Raw genomic sequence first — 21778 nt, 5'->3', positions numbered from 1 at the left:
GTCCCCGGCGTCTATCCCTCCCACGGCCAGAGGGGTGGAGAGGAAATACATGGTGCCCTCTAAGGATTATGAATATATTTATGTCCACCCCCAACCTTGCTCCCTCATTGTACAGTCTGTAAACGAGAGGGAGAGACATGGCCAACAAGCGCCCGCCCCTAAGTCCAAGGATGCTAGGCGCCTGGATTTGTTTGGGCGCAAGATTTATTCTACAGGTGGTCTCCAGTTCGGGTAGCTAACCAGCAGGCCCTCCTGAGCCGTTACAACTATAACACCTGGAACTCAATGGGGATGTTCAAGGAGTTGGTTCCCCAGGAGTCCAGGGAGGAGTTTGGGGCCTGGCTATAAGAGGGCAAGGAATTGGCAAGGACATCCCTGCAGGCGTTCTTAGACGCGGTGGACTCGGCGGCTAGGACTCTAGCCTTGGGCGTGGCTATGCGCCGCATTTCATGGCTGCAAGTGTCCGGCCTTCCACCGGAGCTGCAGCAAACTATACAAGACCTGCCCTTTGATGGCCAAGGTCTATTTTCAGACAAAACTGATCCCAGACTGCAGAGTCTGACGGATAACCGGGCCATCATGCGCTCATTGGGCGTGCATACCCCAGTGACGCAACGTAGGCCCTTCCGGCCCCAGCCGCAGCGCACCTACCCTAACCCTCGACTGCGGCAAGACTTCACTAGAAGGCGTGGTCATGGCAATAGGAGACGACAATCTGGTCCTCAATCAGGCCAGAATCAGGGCCCCCCAAAACCATCGGCAGGGCCCAAGCAAAACTTTTGAAGGTGCGCTCGAGGACGGAGCACCAATCTCCTTGCAGGATCCTTTCCCGCCTTTCTCCAACCGCCTCTCCTATTTCCTCCCTGCGTGGTCCCGCATAACATCAGATCGCTGGATTCTACACACAGTGGAAACTGGATGCCATCTTCAGTTTGTTTCGCCCCCCCCCTTCGCACCCTCCCTCCCCGTCCCTCTTCAGGGACCCTTCTCACGAGCAAATCCTCTTACAGGAGGTACAAAAGCTCCTGCCTATTGGAGCGGTGGAAGAGGTACCAAAGGACTTGAGGGGCAGGGGTTTTTACTCCTGTTACTTCCTAATCCCCAAGGCAAAGGGGGGACTTCGGCCCATCCTGGACCTGCGCGGACTCAACAAATTCATGGTAAAGTTGAAGTTCCACATGGTTTCCCTGGGGACCATTATCCCTTCCCTGGATCCTGGAGACTGGTACGCCACCCTCGACATGGATGCGTACTTCCACATAGCAATTTACCCACCGCACAGGCGGTTCCTTCGCTTTGTGGTCAACCAGCAGCATTTCCAATTTACCGTCCTTCCCTTCGGCCTGTCCACAGCACCAAGGGTCTTCACAAAATGTATGGCTGCTGTAGCGGCCTTGCTCTGCAGACATCAGATCCAAGTGTTTCCGTACCTCGACGACTGGCTCATTCGGGGTCGTTCCGAGCTACAGGTGTGGTCTCATGTTCGGTTCGTCATGAGCTTGTTCAGGCAACTGGGCCTGCTGCTCAATGCCGAAAAGTCCACTTTGGAGCCAACCCAAAGAATAGACTTCATTGGGGCGGTCCTGGACTCGAATCTTGCCAAGGCATGCCTGCCACAGTCCCGCTTCCAGTCCATGATGACCATTATTCACGGCCTACAAAGCTTCCCGACCTCGACAGCACGCACGTGCCTCGGTCTTCTGGACCACATGGTCTCGTGCACCTTCGTGACCAGACATGCCAGACTACACCTCCACCCGCTTCAGACCTGGCTCTCGTCAGTGTACCGTCCATGCCGGGACAGTTTGGACACAGTACTCACGGTGCCGACGGAGGTCTTATCCTCTCTGAGTTGGTGGCTAAACCCCAGCCTTGTTTGCGGGGGGATGCCATTCCAAGCCCCACAGCCCTCTCTAGTCCTCACCACAGATGCGTCATCTCTGGGCTGGGGTGCTCACCTCGCGGACCTTCACACACAAGGTCTTTGGTCCGCACAAGAAATAACCCTGCACATCAACGTCAGGGAACTGAGAGCAGTACACCGGGCGTGTCAAGTATTCTGCGAACACCTTCAGGGCCGTTGTGTCACAATCTTCACAGACAACACAACGGCCATGTTTTACATCAACAAGCAAGGCGGAGCGCGGTTGTCCCTCCTCTGTCAGGAAGCCATACATCTCTCGGAATTTTGCATAGCCCACACAATCGACCTGGTGGCGTCTTTTCTCCCAGGAGTCCAGAACACCTTGGCACATCGCCTTAGCAGGTCCTTCCTGGCTCACGAGTGGTCGATACGTCCGGACGTTATCCATTCTGTTTTTTGGAAGTGGGGATTTCCCCACATAGACTTTTCGCCTCTCGTGAGAATCGGAAGTGCCAGGTGTTCTGCTCTCTCCAGGGACGCTCCCCGGGCTCCCTGTCGGACGCCTGATACCGTGAAAAGACCACCTGCTCTATGCCTTCCCTCCGTTTCCATTGGTCCACAAGGTCCTTCTGAAGTTATGCAGAGACAAGGCCCGCTTAATCTTGATCGCTCCAGCGTGGCCCAGACAACACTGGTACACCACACTCCTCAATCTGTCGGCGACCAAACCAATTCCTCTACCATTGTGGCCTGACCTGATCACTCAGGAACATGGCAGGTTATGTCATCCGGACCTGCAGTCCCTCCACCTGACAGCTTGGATGCTGCATGGCTGACTCAATCTGAGCTGCGTTGCTCCAGTTCAGTGCAGCAAGTACTCTTGGATAGCAGAAAGCCCTCCACTAGGTCCACATACCTGGCCAAATGGAAGCGCTTCTCCTGCTGGTGTGCCCTGAGCAATACTGTCCCTTTGGAGGTGCCAGTACCTACCATCCTAGAGTATCTCTGGTCCCTGAAACAGCCAGGCCTAGCTGTCTCATCTATCAGAGTACACCTAGCAGCAATTTCAGCCTTCCACCCAGGTGAGAACGGGCGCTCGATTTTCTCCAATCCCATGGTCAGCAAGTTTCTCAAGGGTTTGGAACGTCTGTACCCACAAATTTGTCATCCGGCCCCTACGTGGGACCTCAATCTAGTCCTATCTAGACTCATGGGTGCCCCCTTCGAACCAATGGCCACCTGCTTGCTTCTGTACTTTTCCTGGAAAACAGCTTTCCTCATCGCTATCACATTGGCTAGACGAGTGTCGGAACTTCGGGCCCTCACATCGGACCCACCGTATACGGTGTTCCATAAGGACAAGGTACAGCTGCGACCACACCCCGCCACCACCCTAAGGTGGTGGTTGACATGGAAGGCAGACAAGACATCTTCCTCCCGGTCTTCTTTCCGAAGCCGCACACTTTGCGATGAGAGCAACAGCTACATTCCCTAGATGTCCGTAGGGCTCTTGCCTTTTACATCGAATGAACAAAACCTTTTAGGAAGACGTCCCAGCTGTTCATAGCGATGGCAGACCGGATGAAGGGCCGCCCAGTCTCCTCACAGCGAATCTCGTCTTGGATTACATCATGCATCCGTGTGTGCTTTGACTTGGCTGGTGTCCCAACTACCCGCCTCACTGCCCATTCTACTCGGGCTCAAGCTTCGTCCTCCGCCTTTCTGGCTCATGTGCCCATACAGGAGATCTGTAGGGCAGTGACTTGGTCATCCGTGCATACCTTCGCTTCTCACTATGCCATAGTGCAGCAGTCCAGGGATGATGCGGCATTTGGTTCAGCGGTCCTTCACTCCGCGACATCTCACTCCGACTCCACTGCCTAGGTAGGCTTGGGAGTCACCTAATTGGAATCGATATGAGCAAGCACTCGAAGAAGAAAAGACGGTTACTCACCTTTGTAACTGTTGTTCTTCGAGATGTGTTGCTCATATCCCTGCCAAACCCACCCTCCTTCCCCACTGTCAGAGTAGCCGGCAAGAAGGAACTGAGAGGGCGCTGGGTCGGCAGGGGCATATATCTGGCCCCATAAGGGCGCAACTCCAGGGGGCGCCTCAGCCGACCCACCGAGTGTTGCTAGGGTAAAAATCTTCCGACGATTGTGCACGTGGCGCGCACAGACCTACTTTGAATAGATATGAGCAACACATCTCGAAGAACAACAGTTATAAAGGTGAGTAACCGTCTTTTTTTGTTTATGTTCAAATTGCAGGCTGTCAATCAGGGCTTGCAGTTTCATTTCTTCTGCTGTTGCTTTTTGGCTCATAGTCACTGATCTTTAACCAACAAACTCTCAATACCAAAATTCAAATTTGGATAGTGTGGGGTTCTTACCCAAAGCTTAATTGACCTGGTTCTGTGGATCCTAGCATGACTACGCCACTGTAACGATGCTGGTTCTGGCGGGACCTAACTGAAAGTGCCAATTCAGGACAAATTGCTTAAAACAGAGCAGTAACAGCCCAAGGCTGGGGTTTTTCCACCTATAAGGCAAACCAAACCAGCCAGACAGAGGACTTTGGTCTCACCCCACTGGCTAACCACAAGTCACACAAGCAATTCCCTTAGACACTCCAGTTTCCCAGTATCACCACCAGTGCCACTCGTTATGGGGACAAATGGTTATGAAAACCAATACCCCAGTAAAAGAAAAAAGGTTCTCTCAATCCCAAAGGACCAAGCCCCAGAGCCAGGTCAATATACAAATTAGATCTTACCCACAAATCACGCTGTTGCCAATCCTTTAGAATCTAAAATCTAAAGGTTTATTCATAAAAGGAAAAAGATATAGATGAGAGCTAGAATTGGTTAAATGGAATCAATTACATTCAGTAATGGCAAAGTTCTTGGTTCAGGCTTGTAGCAGTGATGGAATAAACTGCAGGTTCAAATCAAGTCTCTGGAGTACATCCATAGCTGGGATGGGTCATCAGTCCTTTGTGTAAAGCTTCCATTTGTAGCAAAGTCCCTTCAGAGGTAAGAATCAGGATTGAAGACAAGATGGAGATGAGGCATCAGCCTTTTATAGTCTTTTCCAGGTGTAAGAACACCTCTTTGTCCTTACTGTGGAAAATTACAGCAAAATGGAGTCTGGAGTCACATGGGCAAGTCCCTGCATACTTTGCAGGGTTACAAGGAGTATCTGCCTTCTCTCAATGGGTCAATTGTATAGCTGATGGTCCTTAATGGGCCATCAAGCAAGCTACTCAGAGCTGACACCAACTTGTCTGGGGTGTCACCCAGAAGCATAGCAGAAGTTTGAAATACAGACCGTATAGAGCCAATATTCATAATTTCAACTACAAAAATGATACACATATACAGATAGCATAACCGTAACCAGCAAACCATAACCTTGTCTTAGACACCCTATTTGACCCCCTTTATACAAGATTTGGTGCCACTACAGGACTTTGGTTGCAACAATGATCTATACGGTCCCATTTCATGTCAATAACAGCACACCTCCATTTATGTAAGTGCACTTTTTGATGGAACATAACATATTTCATGAAAATAAGATACTACATTAATAGAGTTTCACTACTAGTATGTTTATTTGTCTCTCTCCCTTTTCAGATGCAACATGTAGCGCTCCACCTGAAGTTACCAATGCTGATATTGTAAATAATAAGGAGGGAAGGTATCTGCCTGGTGATAGAGTGCAATATAAATGTCAGGAAGGATTTGAAAGTATGGAATTAAATTATGTATTTTGTGAAGATGGAGAATGGTCCCAACCACCAATTTGCAAAGGTAGGTTTTTGTATTTTAATTAAAACCAGTAAGACCAGGTGCACTTTGGTGAGCTGGGAGCATACAATCATAGGACTGGAAAAGAACTTGAGAAGTCGTCTAGTCCATCCCTCTGCATTGAGGCAGGATTAAGTATACCTAGATAATCCCTGACAGGTAACCTGTTCTTAAAACCTCCAATGATGGGGATTATACAGCATCCCAAAGTAACCTGTTTTGGGACTTAACTTTCTAACTATGTAGACAGTAGTTAGGGTGGAACATTTACCTTTCTTGTTTTACATATGACATTCCTATTAATACTTCCCAGAATGACATTTGCCCTTTCCACAACAGCATCACACTTTTGACTCATTCAATTTGTGATCCACTATAGTCCCTGTGTCTTGAAGTGCTTGCACCTGTCCATTCCACTTTGGTTGTGTGTGCACTAGTTCATCGAAGCCAGAGAACATATTCCCATAGTGGTACCTGTCAAGGTGGTACATGCACTTTTCCTGCACACTCATGCTTGTAGCTAAGGGCATGAATGGTCAAAGCTGCCTTAACCCTCTCAGTTCCTCCTTGCCACCCATAGATGGACAGTGTGAGCATCTCACACCTTTCCCATTAGAAATATTTTTAGCATTCTTTTATTGTAAATGGTTTAGTATAGCTGTAGTTTAGATAGTGGTACTCATTTTCAAATATTTTCTTGTTTTTATCTTGTTCTTCTTCAAGTTTTATTTTCAATACCAGGGCATGTCTTAATCCTTGGGATTTAAGTGCTGTTTGACTGTAGCAAATCTATGACAGTCACCGATTCTCACTCCCACTGCTTGAAGTGGGAAGGACACATTAGGCATAAGTACCCTATTTGTAGGGGGTTTAAAACCTGGTCAAAGAAATTGAAGGCAGTTTTACTTTGAGATGTCCTGGTGGAAGCAGCTTTGTGTCCCCATTTGGAACCCAGCCACTTGGTCATACAGGGATTCAGAGTCGACTCTCTAAGCACACCGCCAGACTTCGTGGCCTCCCCATGTCAAAAAGAGTCAGAAAGAAGATATCATTCTCTAACATGCAATGAGCAGAAGTCATCCATCAGCTCAGCCTCTTCAACCAGAAAAAGTCATCATAGTCTTCATTGTCGTCTTCTTCAAAGAAGACCACTAGTGAGGTTAGAGCGACACCAGGTCCTGTGAGGCTCTTCCCCATATTCCCACATTCAATCAATGCAGAGTTGTCGACTCCAACACCTCATGGCCAGTCAAGACCTTCAACAGCATAGACTTTATGGCCGAGACCTTCAACAGCATAGTCTTCTGCTGCAATGCATGTTACTGTTTTGGTATCTACAACACCTGAGGTGTATGCATCAGCCAGTGATATCTTATGCCTGTTGGTGCTGGATTACTATTAGTGCAGAACAATGTCCAGGCTCTGCCTATTCCTCTAAGCATGGTACTGGCATCCTCCTTGGCACTGACATATTCAGTGCCATTGGGATCTGAGCCTTTGTAAGTAGTGCCAGAGTCTTAAAGCTCTATTGTCCAGCAGGTCCCTTTATCAGGAAAGCCCCAGATGCTTCCTCTGGTACTCTCCATCTTACGTTGGTTTAGGTCCCACAACCCATCTGCTCCACATAGTACCTTGCCAGCTTGGCATTCCAATGCTGGCTCTTCTTCAGGCTAGAAGTGGGATCCTAAACATTGGGATCTCATTACAGGAGATCTTAAGCATCTCCTTATTCCTCATTGTGCAGGTCATTGTGCATAACTTTTACAGGAGCAGATTGAGACATAGCTTCCTTTGGAGTTGAGCATGGTACTGCATGAAGTACAGCAGTGGACTTTCTGGAATCTGAGGGGTTTCTCCAGACTCCAAGTCATCTTCTCATAGTCAGCATTCTGCTAGGTCTCAATCAAAGTGCCATTCTCTAACTGTTACCATTCTGTGTACCAGCACTGGTACCCAGCAGCTGAAGGAGATTATCCCTCCAGTTTCTGACCCTCCTGTTAAAGATGTTCAGCGGACAGTAGAGCAGATTGACACTAATCCTTTCACTCAACACTTCTTCATTATTTACAGATGAGGCTCCTGTTTCAGAATCATCTTCCCCTGACCTAGACGATTATAAAATGTACCAGGAATTTATGAAAAGGGTAACCACCTCTCTAGGAATACAGACTGAGTTGGTTCAGGATAATCCACACAAACTGGTGGTGGTTCTTCGAATACTGTCCCTATAAGTGCTCCACTATAGGTGCATCTGTGCTTCTGCACCTCTAATGGGAGATTGTTGGTAGCAGTGTCCCTTGAGCCCACACATATTCTCTTCCTCCCTCATGGTCTGCCTCAAGGCAATCTAGCACTGCAGGAGTGAACCCCCCTCAGTTCCTTCTCAACCTCCTTTGTCCTCGAATGGAGCAAGCAGTTGTCCCTTCCTTATCTGCATCATTAGCATAAGTAGTGGTTGTTTTTGTTTCTTTTGTTCTCCTTAATAGTTAGTGTTTCCTTTTTATCCCATTGGGATAAAAAAAAAGAAAAAGAAAAAGAATTTGTTTCCTTTCCTGGCAGGGGTGATCCTTCCCTTCCCACAGAGTGTTTGGAAGACACTCTTTAAAAAAAAAAAAAAATCACTTAAAAAAAAAAAAGAGGAAAAGAAGGAGTATCTGGTGCCAGGGAGAGTCCCATATCCCTTGGAAGCGATCCCATACAGCCCGCTAAAGCTGTGGTATTGCAGGAACTGGGAACTGAAGTTAAAACTCCTCCTTATGGAGAAGACACTTCAGTCTCCAGGGGACTCTAGTGCCAACCCCAGATCATCCCCTTTAACTTCAAAGGGGACAGAGTCATGAAAAAACCAGCAGACTCCCCCTGTAAAGGCTCATAAAAAGGATTCTGAGTGGTTGGCCAGCCAGAGCGGTTCCCCAGTGCAACCACCTTGATACCCATGGCACCGGTAGCTCTGGAGCACGGTACCCAGAAGGGGGCCTCCACTAAAAACTCCCATCTAGGGAGTGCTCTACACCCTCTCAACCATTGGTACTGACAACGTACCACTGACAATCCTCTCCGGTACCAAGTGAGCCCACGGTATCACATGAGCTCCGGTACCCTGGAGACCTGACAACTGGGGGAGAACAGCAATCCCCATTACTTGATACCAGGGCCCTGGTACCAAGCACATCCCAGTGCCCGGAATCGCTCTCAGCTCCGGGCCATATATCACCAATACCCCACTCAGTGCCACTCTTACCCAGTGACAAGTCTGACAGTGACAAGGAGGAGATCATTTCCCTGGCCCCTCATCTTGGCCTGCTGTCACAATACAAGGGGACTTCTCAACTCCATCGAGCTGACCCACAATTGTGGTACACAGCCCCTGGGGCAACCCCACTTCCCCCATGCCCTTCCCCCTCTCCAAGGCCATATTGGGATCTTTAGGTGATGTAGACATCCCACACATCACAGCTGTCCAGTGTCTCTCACAATCTCCTACAGCCTGGTTGTCCAGAGCTCCTGAGCCAGGGGAAGAAGAAGCTTTTGCAGAACAGGAAGAAAGGTTCGAAGGGGAAGCTACTCCTCCAGCAAACTTCTCCTTATCTCCACCAGATGAAGCTGTATGACCCCCCGCCCCCCATCAGTAGGTGATGATTGTAAAAATTTTCTGGATCATACCAAGAGGGTGGCAGATGAGATGCACATTCCCCTACAGGAGGTGGCAGATACACATCACGAGCTGGTGCATATTCTGCACACCTTCTCCTCATCCAGAATTGCCCTCCCAATTAATGAGCCGATTCTAGATCCTGCCAAAGTTATCTGGCAGACACCAGCCTCCATTTCAACAAGCAGCATGAGAGCTGACAAAAAATACTACAACCCTCCCAAAGAGGCATACTGCCCTGTTTCAACATCCGCAACCCAACTCCATCTAATGGATGCAGTTAAAGCACGGGGCATGCAACATCATGCCAAGTCAACCCCATCCGATCGGGATTGGAAGGATTGCGTATTTGTCAGTGACATTACAGTTTAGAGCCGTGAATTACCAAGCTGTCATGGCCAAATATGATTTTATTAATTATGGGAAACTCACTGCGTTTCTGGAACATTTACCTGAGATGCAAAAGGAGCACTTTCAGGCCATTGTCAGAGAGGGTCAGTTAATAGCCAGAATGGTGCTACAGATGGCACTGGACGTAGCTGATATAGTGGCTCGCTTAGTCTCCATGACAGTGGTAATGATGCAGGCGTCTTAGCTACAACTTTCTGTGTTGCCCAAAGAAGATCTCCAGTTTGAAGGCCCCAAGCTCTTCATAGAGAAGATAGATTCCACTCTAGATACCTTGAAGGATTCCAGGTTACATTACACTCCCCGGAAATCTATACTGCAGAACAGAAGAGAAGCTATAGCTCTCAGTCACAGCACAGATCACAACCTCCTCAAAACCAACCATCTCAGTACAGTTACAAGCTGCAACATAAGAGGACCAGAGCTCAGAAACGGAATCAGTCAGCACCCCAAACCGTGACCTCTCAAACCACCTCTTCTAAGCACTTTTGACGGGTTAGTCGAGGGCCTGAACAATTATACCTTGCAACATCAGCAGCCATCTACACATCTATTACGCCCCTTCACCTGGCCCTCTTTCACAGCCGTTGGGAGAATATCACCTCTGACAGATGGGTCCTGGAGATTATTTCGAAGGGTTACGCCATTCAATTCACATCCCTCCCCCAACCTTCCTTCCCCATCCTTCTTTAGGGACCCTTTTCACGAGAAGCTACTTCATCAGAAAGTAGATAATTTGTTATGCCTAGGGCCCATAGAACCAGTCCTGGCACAACTTAGGAGCAAGGGGTTTTACTCCCATTATTTCCTGATCCCCAAGGCGAAGGGAGTTGGAGGCCCATTCTAGATCTAAGGGTATTAAACAAATATGGGAAGGCACAGAAGTTCAAGGTGGTCATGTTAGCAGCCATCATTCCAGCTCTAGAGCAAAGAGATTGATTTCTGGCCCTTGACCTACACAACGCCTACTTCCATATCTCAATATAACCATTGTACAGGAGATTCCTATGGTTTACCTTTGGGCAGGACCTTTATCAGTACAGATGACTTCACCCAGGGTATTCTCCAACGTACTCTCCATCATAGCAGCACACTAACCCCAGTACAGCGACTGGAGTTTATCAGCGCCAACCTCGATGCACTACAAGTGAGAGCGTTCCTCCCACTACACAGACTTACCCCCCTTACAAGTCTCATAGAGACATCCAGACCAGCCCCAAACATCGGCCAGGAACTGTCTGCAACTGCTAGGTCATATGGCAGCATGCACCTTTGTCATTCCAAATGCCCAGATGTTCATGAAGTGTCTTTAGATGCAGCTCACATCTGTCTATTCCCCTAACAGGGACAGACTAACCAAAGTGTTATCACTGCCCTTCACAGTAAAGCACTCCCTGGATTGGTGGAAAGACCCATCCAATATCTGAGCAGGCATTCCATTCATGCAACCGCCACTGATGCTGACTTTAACAATGGATGCCTTTCACCTCAAGTAGGATGGATGCCTCCCTAATAGGCTGGGGAGCTCACCTATACAACCACAAGGTTCAGTGCACAAGTGGCTTTCACAGAAGTGATCCTCCATATCAATGTTTGGAGCTAAGAGCTGTCAGGAATGCCTGTGCAATTAGTTCATAAGTGTTCACTCAGGTCCTGCAGAATGCAAAATAGGAGGCAGTTACTCACCTTGTGTAGTAATGATGGTTCTTTAAGATGTGTGTCCCTATGGGTTCTCTCTCCCCTCTACTTCAGAGTTCTACACAAGGGGTCTGCAGTAGAGAAGGAACTGAGGGGGGTTCACCTGCACAGTGCTAGATAGCCTCAAGGCAGACCATGAGGGAGGGAGTGCGCATGTGCTGGCTCAATGGACACTGCTACCAAAAATCTCTGATTAGAGGCGCAAGGGCGCAGATACACCTACAGTGGAGCACCCACAGGGGGACACATCTTGAATTACCATCATTACTGCACAAGGTGAGTAACTGCCTCATATTTTGCATTCTGCAGGACCTGAGTGAACACTCATGAACTAATGCTACATATACTTAGTGAGGATGTGTCTTGCAGTTCCTTATTCTGCACTGCCTGGAATCTTTGGACCTAGTGGTCAGCCACAGGTCTTCATGCTGTCTCTTTCCTTCTGGGAGTGCTGGCCTCTCTGGAACTGTTGAGGAACAGTTGAATGCAAACAGGTGTTGTTTGATATTTGGCTGACCCAACCAAAGTAGATTTATCATATCCCTACTGTCCAACTTTATCTTACTAAGAAGCATTTGGTTTGGTCTGCCAACTTGTGGCCAGAACTGAGAGCAGACTTCACCAAATAGTGTAGACCCCATCTGGTCGCTGGACTCCCTGAGTATGCTTCTTGCACATTATCATTGCTGGAACTCATACCATAGTATATTGCTCGTATATTGGCAGCCATTTTACTAGCTGAACCAAACCATTAGTAGCTGTAGTGAGCTGATTCAGATAAATGTTGCTCTTTGTATTTTACATTTTTATCCCCTTCTGGGAGTTTTACGCAGGAGCCAGTCCCACCCTTTCACCAGGGCTCAAGCTGGGGGTTGGGAAGTTGGTGGTACTCTCTTAATCTATACTCTCTTGGTATATCAAGGTGAGATGTTACTCTCAGGAGATTCTGCAGATGCTCAAAACTGGTTGCCTCAGAGTGTGATTTTCATACACCTTTGGGCAGGGCTGGGTTAAGGCACAGGCACAAATAGGAACCTACTCTCTGGCTCTCAGGGTCCTATGTTGACATCAGAATCTCAACCTTCATTAAAACATATTGGTTCTAGTCTGCATGGTTTTGAAAATATTCAACTGAGCATAACTGATTTTGTGATGTCTGCATGAGTCTGCAGCAAGAGCCATTAGAGGCAGGGAAGCATCCTCCTGACTCCACAATTAGAGGTTGGAGGTTGAGGGGGGAGAAAGCGGTGGCTATCTCCCAAATGCCATCCATTCTCTGTCTTCTGTAGAGTTCTGTGATACTCTTTCAGTTATTTTACCTGCTTTGATCACAAGTGAAATAGTTGGGCATCTGAGCCAACCCCATTTAGATTCACAAGGTATTCACCCCACTTAGAAATATTGTTCCAAGCTAAATGCAGAACCAGGCAGGCATCTCGGCATCGGTTACACTATTTTTATGGTTTTCCTCATGATCTTTACTTTAGTTTTCCACATGAAAGCTCAGAGTGTGAAGCATATAAAATAACCCCTCCCTCCCCCCCAAAAAAGTGCTGTGTCTATGACACAACCCAATTTGAGCCCTACTTCTCATCAATTGTTTTCTGCCAGCTGGCCAGCTGATACAGTGCATTTAACTATATGGTAATATTCCCCCCATCCAGTTGCTGGAATTGCTGTCTATACCACCTTCCCATTATTGCAACCCAGATTGAAACAGGAACTAAACAGCTAAAGGCTGCAGCTCCAAAAGAAAGACTCTTCCCACCTATGTAAACAGAGTTGTGCTTAGCTGCTTGTCCTTTCAAGGAAGGTGCAGCATATGCTTACACACCTTTCCTCAAAGTCACATTGGCCCAGCTCTGCCCAGGTTGGACTGCCTAGCTTTTGGAGAGCTGCCAATTTTGTGAAGCCCTTCCACTCAGTGCAGCCATAGCTCCAGGGCCTTCACTGGTTCCAATGCCAATATCTCTTGGGAAAGGAGGTGGTCTGTCAAGCAGGTAGGTCATTCACTGATCCTTAGGCTGTAAATATATAAGCAGTATCTCATTCTAGTAGCTAGCAGTGCTACTGACACAGAACAGTCAAAAGAGGATGATTTGATGCTCCAAGTGAGAAACCCAGCTCCCCTCTGCTCTTTTTACAATGATTCTTTAAGCAGAGCTGACACTGGCCACTAGCACTCTGCAAAGTCTCCTCATGGATTTGAGAACCATTAGTCAGACACATGCTGGAGCTGTGTTGTCAGGGGCCAGAATGAAAATTGGAAAGACAAGTGGCTCCTGCAAAGACAGAGCCACAGATTTGGAGTCCTGAAGGCCCTACCACCTTTGCATGGAAGAGAAACAGAAGAAGTTATTGCAGAAGCTTACATGGCTTTGCCCTTGTTGTTTCTGGGGGAGAACTTGGCAGAGTTTAGTTGTCATAGCCACCTCAGCCACAGAGCATAAACTCCAAGTGGGTTAGGGAGGAAGAGCACAATATGATGTGTAGAGAGCTGGTCAGAAAGTTTGATTGATTGATTTGTCAAGTATGAAATGTTTTCCAGAAACTTGTGATTTTGTTTGACTTGCATCTTGACCCATCCATGCATCTTAACCCAAATCAATTCACTATTGGAAGCCTTTTTGTCACCTCTCTGCAATTTAAAGTGTTCCGTTAAACAGGACTGGTTAATCACTAGAGGATTTGAATAGAATTTGTACACAATTAATGGAATACTGTAAATGCTTTAGCTAACCTGATGTCCTCCATGGGAATGTGTCAGTGATTGTGTTTTCATGTGTCTTTTCAGATATGAGATGTGCACCTGCACCGGAGATTTCTGATGGTAAGATTCTAGGTGCTAAACAGCGAAACTATTTCCCTGGCGAGAGGGTGCGTTATCGATGTACACAAGGTCTGAGCCTTATTGGGTCTCCAACGGTAACATGTAAGCAAGGGAAGTGGTCCCAACCACCAGAATGCAGAGGTATTTTACTTTCCTATTTCTAAAATAGCCTAATAGTGATGATATTGTTAGAATCAAAAACTTCACTCTCATTCAGAAGAGTTTGCTTCCCTGTATCTCTTCTTTTAATGTACAAGTTTATGCTTACTTGAAAGCCAGAAAGCAAATCTATTTCTAGTCTGTGATGTTCTTGGCAATGGTCATGTGGAGCATTAATGAGAAAATTCTCACATTGGGCCAGACCCTACGCTCCTTATTCAAGCAAACCCTCAGTGGATTTCAATGGGAGTTTGGCCTGAGTAACTTCTGAGTAAAGGTTGAGGGCCAAATTTTGCCACCCCTGCTCATGTTGAGTAGTTAACATTGACTTCAGTGTACCTAGTGTAACCCACACACCTCCTGGCTGTGGTGCTCTGTCCCCTCTAATAGCGCTGAGATCACTTAGAGATTAATGAGTCTACTACAGCCTTAGCTAAGGGCCATATGGCTTTTAGCTCATGCTGTAGAGGCTCGTGCATTTAGCTCCAGAGTCCCAGGTTTGATCCTGCCCCCCGATGACCGGGGTCTGTTGGCGTTTCACTAGTCTGATGTTAGGACTTCAGGATTTGACCCATAACATAATGTGAATAAGGTTGCATAATGATGCTCTTTTTTGTATTATTTAGGACCACAGTTTCACTACCACTTCCAGATGAGCTAGACAGTACACAAGAGACTATTAGTGAAATGCCCACTCCATTGAAGTCAGTGGAAGAAACTTTGTTTGACTTCAATAGGACCAGGATAACACCATATATCGTTAAGCTTCCGGAAAAAAGTGATGTCACTTTACTGCAGAGGTGGGCAAACTATGGCCCAGGGACTGCATCCGTCCCTTCAGACATTTTTATCCGGTCCTCAAGCTCCAGCCAGGGAGCGGGGTCCAGGGCTTGCCCCGCTCTGTGCATGCCGGGACTCCGGGCGGCTCCCGGAAGCAGCAACACGTCCCCCCTCCACCCATAGGCGCCAACTTTCTCCGGTGCCGGAGGGGGGCTCGCGCCCCCACCGCCCCGGCCCCATCCCGACTCCACCCTTTCCCCACCCTGACCCCGCCCCCATACCAACCCCTTCCCCAAACTCCCCGCCCCAACTCCCTGCCCCTATTGGATCCCTTCTCCAAATCCCCGCCCCAGCCCCGCCTCTTCCCCCAGTGCGCCACGTTCCCCCTTTTCCCCCCTCCCTCCCTGCCCTGCAAAACAGCTCTTTTGCAGCGCAAATGCTGGGAGGGAGGGAGGAGAAGCAGGACGCGGTGGTGCACTCGTGGAGGAGGCGGAGGTGAGCTGGAGCAAGGGGGCGGGGCGGTGAGCTGGGGCAGGGAGCTGCTGGTGGGTGCTCAGCACTCACCAATTTTTCTCCATGGGTGCTCCAGAGCACCCACGGAATCGGTGCTTATGCCTCCACCTCCTATGCATATGGGAAACCAGGGGGCTCCGCACACTTCCCCCGCAGCTCTCATTGGCCAGCAACCACGGCCAATGGGAGCTGCAGGGGCAGCGCCTGCAGACAGGACAGAGCTGCCTGGCCACGCCTCCACATAGGAGCCGGAGGGAGGACGTGCCGCTACTTCTGGGAGCTGCTTGAGGTAAGCGCTGTCCGGAGCCTGCACCCCTGACCCCCTCCTGCGTCCCAACCCCTTTCCCCACCTCTGATCCCACACCTGCCCTCCGAACCCCTTGGTGCCAGCCCAGATCACCCTCCTGCAACCCCAACCCCTCATAGAATCATAGAATATGAGGGTTGGAAGGGACCTCAGGAGGTCATCTAGTCCAACTCCCTGCTCAAAGCAGGACCAATCTCCAACTAAATCATCCCAGCCAGGGCTTTGTCAAGCCTGACCTTAAAAACCTCTAAGGAAGGAGATTCCACCACCTCCTTAGGTAACCCAGTGAAAAAGTTTTTCCTAGTAGCCAACCTAAACCTCCCCCACTGCAACTCCTTATCCCCAGCCCCACCCCAGAACCCACACCCCCAGGAAAAGCCATCACCCCAACCCCCAATTTCATGAACATTCATGGCCCGCCATACAATTTCCATACCTGGATGTGGCCCTCGGGCCAAAAAGTTTGCCCACCCCTGCTCTACTGGTTCATTTTTTTTTTGTTTTTGTTTTTTTGATATACCAGGATTTCATTGGCTGTCTGGGTGAATATGAATATTAAAAAACAAAAAACAAAAAAAAACAATAAATCTGCAGAGTAACAGCACCTTTTTCTGAAAACCAAAATTGTGATTCTAAAAACTAACTAGATAGTAATCTGCAAGTATTGTTTACATTGAGTGGTACCATGACTAAGGCTAAGATTATGTCACGGAGGTCATGCAAGTCATGGAATCCGTGACTTTCAGAAACTTCTGTAACATTTTCTGCTTCAGCCCCAGGGCAATATAATGTAGTAATGGCAGAACAAATTGTGAAATACATATATGTTAACATGCATTATTTCTAAGGTTGTCAAACAATTAAAAAATTAATCACGATTAATGATTAAATTAAAAACATCACGATTAATCCCAGTTTTAATAGCAGTCCTCTAGATTGGTGGTTGAAGCATGAAGGGGCATATGAATGTTTAGCATATCTGGCACGTAAATAACTTGCAATGCCGGCTACAACAGTGCCATGCGAATGCCTTTTCTCATTTTCAGGTGGCATTGTAAATAAGAAGCTGGCAGCATTATCTCCCGTAAATATAAACAAACTTGTTTGTCTTAGCAATTGGCCGAACAAGAAGTAGGACTGAATGGACTTGTAGGCGCTAAAGTTTTACATTGTTTTGTTTTTGAGTGCAGTTATGTAACAAAAAAAATCTACATTTGTAAGTTGCACTTTCATGATAAAGAGATTGCACTTCAGTACTTGTATGAGGTGAATTTAAAAATACTATTTCTTTTGTTTATCTTTTTACAGTGCAAATATTTGTAATAAAAAAAATAAAGTGAGCACTGTACACGTATTCTGTGTTGTAATTGAAATCAATATATTTAAAAAAGAAAAAAAAATCCAAAATATTTATAATAAATTTAAATTGTTATTCTATTATTGCTTAACAGGGCAATTGAAACTGCGAATAATCACGATTAATTTTTTTAATTGAGTTAATCTGTTTTGCGTTATTTGTGTGAGTTAACTGTGATTAATTGACAGCCCTAATTATTTCATTTTAGAAAAAAAAAAATTAATGAAGCTAGTACATTTCTAAATAAAGCCTTAACGTCAAAAATAAAGGAGAAATATTAATATATATAAAATCAGAGTTTTAGCTGAAAATATTCTTATGCATTTACTGTATTTTTAAATAGTCATTAAATAATTATACAAAGTCTTAATGATAGAAGCATAAAGGAGAAGTGTTAATACATATATAGAATGCTCTACTTTTAGTAGAATATATGCTTTTTATGCAGTTAATGCATTTCTAAATAGTCATTAAATAATTTAATCATTCATCAATAATTCTTTGTGAAATTGTTTAATCAACTTTATTTAGAATTCTACTAACTGCATATTTTTTTTCTAAAAATAATTCTCTATATATTCTTCTATAGAAATGTACTATTAAAAATATTTTCCTCTAAAAATGAGGAATATTCATGTTCACCTATGTCTTAACACTTCTTTATTCAGCCATTCCTAAGATTTCTGTGAACTATTAATGTACTAACTGTCATTTTCTCTAATGATGCATGTTAGCCTCTCTATTTTTCTGTTAAAACTTTGTATACTTGTTTACTAGACTTTATTTAGGATTGCACTAAATATGTAAAATGTTTTCTTGTTAAAATGAGGAAAGGGCAAGAAACATATTTCTTTAATTCTAATGCATCTAATAAGAATCAATTAAATAAAAAGGCAAAACTTTTTTTCAAAATGGCCACCAGTGCTAGAAATGCACATTTCTAAAAATGAGATCTAAGGATGAGAGATAAGGCAAAAGAAGCAGGTCATAAAGCAAAAAGGGCTCAGGGAAACCTGTCAAATTATATGATCAGCACAAGTAAAGTTTTTTTTACTACTCATGTTAATTTGTAGCCTTAGCGTTTTCAAAATTTTACCTTGTTTATCCTAATCCCTTTCTATGAGAAGAGAAGCAGAGAGAGGAAATGGCTGCTGGCATTTGAAAGTAAATGTCCAATTATGAGTTTGGCTTCTCTATTAATTATTTTTAAAATCCATCTCACTGACGCACCTTTCCAAAGGGCAAAGCTTAGCTACATTTATGAGTTCATCAGTTATAGGGACATCAAGAGGCTTTTCTGTCCTCAGATTCATTCTTTCCTTTCTCCCCTCATTTTTATACTATTCACGCCAATTTATCTCTCTAGTGTTATTCTGAGTTTCATATTCCACTCCTTGGACCTGTATTATCCCAACTTCTATTTAGCCTGCATCCTCTTATCATTATTTTACCCTCAGTCTCGCTCCTCTATCAATATTCAGATACTATGGTAATGTCATAATTCACAATACTCTGAGACAAGTGCTGGGTGCATCCAACACCCTACATGGTAATATGGTCATGGAGAGAGTAGGTACTGTATATGGATGAACTCCTCAGTGATAAAAAGCAGGTTGATTGGTCCACATGAGCCTGAGGAGGGAAGGAGTTGGGCCAAAGCCTCTCACTTTCCATTTCCCTGATAGTCAGTGTTTAAGCCAGAATGGTGGGATTAGTAGGGCAGAGATGATTGACCCAAAAGATCTCAAACTAACCTAATTCTCTGTTTGAAAAGCAACCTGGAATCAGGTCTTGACAAAGCTAGAGTAGCTAGTTACCTATTTTGCCATCAGTTCCATAGTGTTAGTTGTTAATAAACAAATATCATGCTGCTTCAACTTTAAAGATAAAACTTTTAGATTTTTGTGTTCAGTTCCAATATCAGGCTGATTCTTTTTCACTGTTCCCTTGGGATTTTTCCATCTCTGTCAGAGTATATTGATGGCGCTGTTGTGTAATATTTGTGATCTTATAGCATTTACTGTAAATAATCGCTGATGCAAATATTCTCTATTTCTATACTTACTTTTAGAGGCTGCTGGAAAGTGTGGGCCCCCGCCTGGTATTGATAATGGAGACACCATTGCCTTTGCACAGCCAGTATATGAATCAGGTTCAACCGTGGAATATAGATGCAAAAGTTTACACGTAAGGAGGGGATCTCCATTTGTTCACTGTGAATCTGGCCAATGGACAAACCCACCAGTTTGCTTAGGTAGGTACAAAAATCTATTATATGAAAAAGAACTGTGATGAGTATATATTTTTCATATTATGAGCCCAGTTCTGATGTCACTTGTTGTGGTGTAACACCACATTAATTCCATCAGTCTGAATGGAGTTACTCCTGATTTAGACAGGAATATGTTAGGGGAAGACTCTCCTTCTTTTTAGGGATATCACAGGAGATTTTTTTTAAAAGATCAGGAAATGGCAAACAGCCACGCTATTAGAAGTATTTAGAATGTACCCCCAAAATAATATCTCAGTTAAAACCTGTAAAAACCCACTACAATGAAACCAATGTTTATTGTAAGTGAAAAGATGTATTCAAATATATTTTTATTTTTAAAAAGCTTTCAATTAGAGTAGATGCTATGAACTACAATTCAGTAACTTATAGAATTAGTGCTAGGAGTATACATGATGCTGACATGAGCAGCAGCGGATTCCTCTTTTGCCTAGGGGGAGCTCTAATGTCATAAAACTAATGTAGTCTGCTCTACACCAGTGTCTTTCTAACCTCCATATGCTCAGAGTGAGAGAAGGGAATGGCTGGAGTACATTGTGGTGCAGTGTTCCAAAGTTGGGCAGCGACCTCTGTGTGGTTCTTAAATTATGGTGAACTTATCTTGTGGGCTGGTTTGTCCTGGCCCTGACTTCACATCTCGAGAATAACTTGACATGTCCCCTTTCTCTCCTGCCATGTAACCTATACAAAAGGGGTGGTGGACCACAACAGGGAGCCCGATTTGCTAGCTTTATACCAGCAAAGAGCATCCTTCCACATGGAGAGTATTCTGTTGGCCAGGTATGGTTAGGTTCTGGCCCATTTGCATCCGCTGAGTAGCAAAAAGGGGCCACATTAAATCCTGTCTTACTCTCTGTTCATCTAGTCCCAGTCTCCTTTCTGTCCCTTCCCACAATATCACACCATTTGGTGTGAAAGCCTTCTTCTCTAGAGTTCCTTTTTGTTCTCTCAACCGCACCATCTCTCCTTTACTTTTCAAATCTTGTCGGAAAATATTTCCCTGTTTTATTTAACTATGTAAAGCATTTGGGGACAGGGTCAGTGTCAATATAGTTAGTGAATCAAAGTTCCAATAATAGATCCACATGTACATAATGACACTACATTTTTCTTTTTCCAGAGCCATGTACAGCATCCCCAGAAGAGATGGAAAAAAACAATATTGACCTGAAATGGAGGGAGACCACTAAATTGTATTCAGAAAGTGGAGATTTTATTGAATTTGACTGTAAATGGGGATATGAGAGGGATCCACCGTCTTCTGAATTTAGAGTACAGTGTGTGGAGGGGAAATTAGCATATCCTAAATGTAAGAAAAGAGGTAAGTAATCTCCAATTACACTACAGTACTAGTGAATCATCTGACTAAAAGATTTCTTAATTTTTACTGAGGAATTCTAGGGTTTAAAAAATATAAAAATGCATGGCAGAGTGGCACTATTGTGATGGGTTCCATATAAACTCATGGGAAAGCATGGATCCTTACCCAGACCTCTTGCAATATAAATAGATAAGACAAATGGGGGTAAACAGATGCAGCTCGCAAGCAAAGTGACCACACTACTAATTGAGTTGTGACTATCACCCTCTGACATCTGGGCTTCTGTGGGTTACTGACAGGATAGAAAATTTTTTGCAAGTGTCTTGTCTTACCCAACTTCTCTGGCTGGCTGAGTTCCTCATGCAGGCAACTGACTTCCATTGTGGTCTGCAGTCCTTTGATATCCCTCTGATGCTGATGTTTAGCTCCTAAATCGTTGCTTCAGCAAGCACTGTTAACAGGTTACATGTTAGGCAAAGCTCCCCTAGTCTCCTCTACTTCCTGGGAAACCTTTTGATCCATGGCAGTCAGTTTGCTTGTCACCTCATTTATCTGCCTTGCCGGTCCAAAGTGGGAGTCTTACCCAACTTCTCAGTCTGCCCAGATACTTTGTAGCTGTTGCTCAAGGAAAGATTTAGGCCATGTCTATACTTACAACTGACAGCGGCACAGTTGTACCAATACAGCTGTGCCACTGTCAGAGTGCTCGCCTAGCCTCCTTATGCCGATGGGAGAGAGCTCTCCTGTCGACATAGTCAAACCAGTTCAGTGAGATCTCTCATTGACAT

General features: G+C 45.5%; 1 protein-coding gene across 1 annotated transcript in view; it reads left to right on the top strand.

The window, feature by feature from the left end:
- The window catches only part of CFH (complement factor H), a 135762-nt gene that overhangs the window by 75266 nt on the left and 38718 nt on the right, over positions 1-21778 (top strand). The window contains exons 19-22 of the mRNA XM_065409917.1: positions 5502-5678; positions 14228-14404; positions 19451-19633; positions 20790-20990. Of these exons, the coding sequence (XP_065265989.1) occupies positions 5502-5678; positions 14228-14404; positions 19451-19633; positions 20790-20990 (738 nt within the window). The remainder of the gene's footprint in view (positions 1-5501; positions 5679-14227; positions 14405-19450; positions 19634-20789; positions 20991-21778) is intronic.

The sequence above is a fragment of the Emys orbicularis genome, chromosome 8 (genome assembly GCF_028017835.1).
Source record: "Emys orbicularis isolate rEmyOrb1 chromosome 8, rEmyOrb1.hap1, whole genome shotgun sequence".
Lineage (NCBI taxonomy): Eukaryota > Metazoa > Chordata > Testudines > Emydidae > Emys > Emys orbicularis.
This window is presented reverse-complemented; position numbering and strand designations above follow the sequence as displayed.